Source organism: Rhea americana, unplaced genomic scaffold (assembly GCF_003343005.1).
Source record: "Rhea americana isolate MKP2758 unplaced genomic scaffold, rheAme1 scaffold_204, whole genome shotgun sequence".
Taxonomy (NCBI): Eukaryota; Metazoa; Chordata; class Aves; order Rheiformes; family Rheidae; genus Rhea; species Rhea americana.
The window spans coordinates 453,688-455,507 of record NW_028186195.1 but is presented as its reverse complement, the minus strand read 5'-3'; the positions used below and the strand labels follow the sequence as shown (position 1 = coordinate 455,507).

General features: G+C 65.9%; 1 protein-coding gene across 1 annotated transcript; it reads left to right on the top strand.

The window, feature by feature from the left end:
• Window position 1: 1 nt before the first annotated feature.
• On the top strand, window positions 2-1,697 carry ZNF703 (zinc finger protein 703; the record flags this gene model as incomplete). Its single annotated transcript, XM_085304227.1, has 1 exon — window positions 2-1,697. A coding segment is annotated over one exon (930 nt), but the record flags the coding sequence as incomplete, so codon positions are not given.
• Between the last annotated feature and the right edge of the window lie 123 nt (window positions 1,698-1,820).

The following is a 1,820-nucleotide window of genomic DNA, read 5'->3' as shown; positions in this document are numbered from 1 at the left end:
GGCGCACGGCGAGCCCGCCTCGGGCCGCAAGTCGGAGCCGCCCGCCCTGCCGCCCGCCGGCCACGTGGCCCCCGTCTCGCCCTACAAGCCGGGCCACTCCGTCTTCCCCCTGCCGCCCTCCAGCATCGGCTACCACGGCTCCATCGTGGGCGCCTACGCCGGCTACCCCTCGCAGTTCGTGCCCGCGCTGGACCCCACCAAGCCGGGGCTGGTGGGCAGCCAGCTGCCGGGGGCGCTGGGGCTGCCGGGCAAGGCGCCCAGCTCCAGCCCGCTGACGGGCGCCTCGCCGCCCTCCTTCATGCAGGGATTATGCAGGGACCCGTATTGCCTGAGCTACCACAGCGCCTCGCACCTGGGCACCGGCAACTGCTCCAGCTGCGTGCACGACCCCGGCAGCCTGAAAAGCGGATACCCCTTGGTGTACCCCACGCACCCGCTGCACTCGGTGCACACCACGCTCTCCTCCAGCGCCACCCCCAGCCTGCCCGGCCACCCGCTCTACACCTACGGCTTCATGCTCCAGAACGACCCCCTGCCCCACATATGCAACTGGGTGTCTGCCAGCGGACCCTGCGACAAGAGGTTTGCCACCTCGGAGGAGCTGCTCACCCACCTACGGACCCACACGGCCCTGCCGGGGGCCGAGAAACTCTTGGCGGGCTACCCTGCCTCGGGGCTGGGMTCGGCCGCCTCGTGCCACCTGCACCTCCCGCCCGCCGCCCCCGGCAGCCCCACCACGCTCCCCGGATCCCTGTCCTTGCGGAGCCCACACACTTTGGGACTAAACAGGTACCACCCGTACGGCAAGAGCCATTTGCCCGCCGCCGGCGCCCTGCCGGTGCCCTCCTTGCCCGCCGCCGGACCTTACTACTCCCCCTACGCGCTCTACGGCCAAAGACTAACTTCAGCTTCTGCACTCGGATATCAGTAACTACCGCAGCCCCGGCCCCTTCTCCAGCCTCCCCCGGCCCCCTCCGCCCTCCTGGGACTGTGTATTTATTTACTGTATGTTAGCTTAAAGCTGGGAATATAAGTGCATTAATACACCAATGAATCAATGGTATGCAAAAAGTCTGTGTCCAAAAAAAAAGAAAAAAGAAAAAAATCTTTACTTTGCAGGTGTGGGGCTTTTATTTTTCCCTTCTGTTTCTTTTGAGTTTTTTTTTCCCCCTTTAATTTCCCCCCCCCCGAGAAATTCTTGCATGACTCTTGACAAACAAAAAGAACCATTTYTTCCTCCTCCTCCTCCTCCTCGCTTATCATTTTGGAATTCCGTTTCTCTTCATTTGTAAACTTGACAGATGTAATTTTTTTTTAATGTGTTTTGGGGATGGGGGTGGCTCCGGGAGGAAGGAAAGGGCGAAGGCCGTGCCGTGCCGTGCCGTGCCGGCCCGGCAGCTCTCTCCGTGCCGGAGCGCGGCGGCGGCCGTGCCGCGGCCTCGGGGCTCCCGGGCGCCGCGGGAAGGAGGACGAGGCCGGCGGCGGGGCGAGCCCGGGCCGCGCGCGGCTCCGCACCGGCCCCGGCCCCGGCCCCGGCCCCGGCCCCTCTCCGGGCTGCAGCGCGGGGGCTGAAGCCGGCCCGGCTCGGCGGGAAGCGGCGACCCTCGAGGAGGGAGCAGCGAGGGGCGCGAGCCCGCGCCGCCTACGGCTCCGGCTTGGTAAGTCTTATTTTGTTAATAAATGAATTCTTGGCTATATTCCGGCTGTGCTGTGTGCTCTCTTCCGGGCTCGCCCCGCGCTGCGCTCCCGCGGGGCGCGGGGTGCCGCGGCCGGGGGACGGCGGGCTCCGAGCACCATCTAGTGGCAGCGGGGGCCGGGGC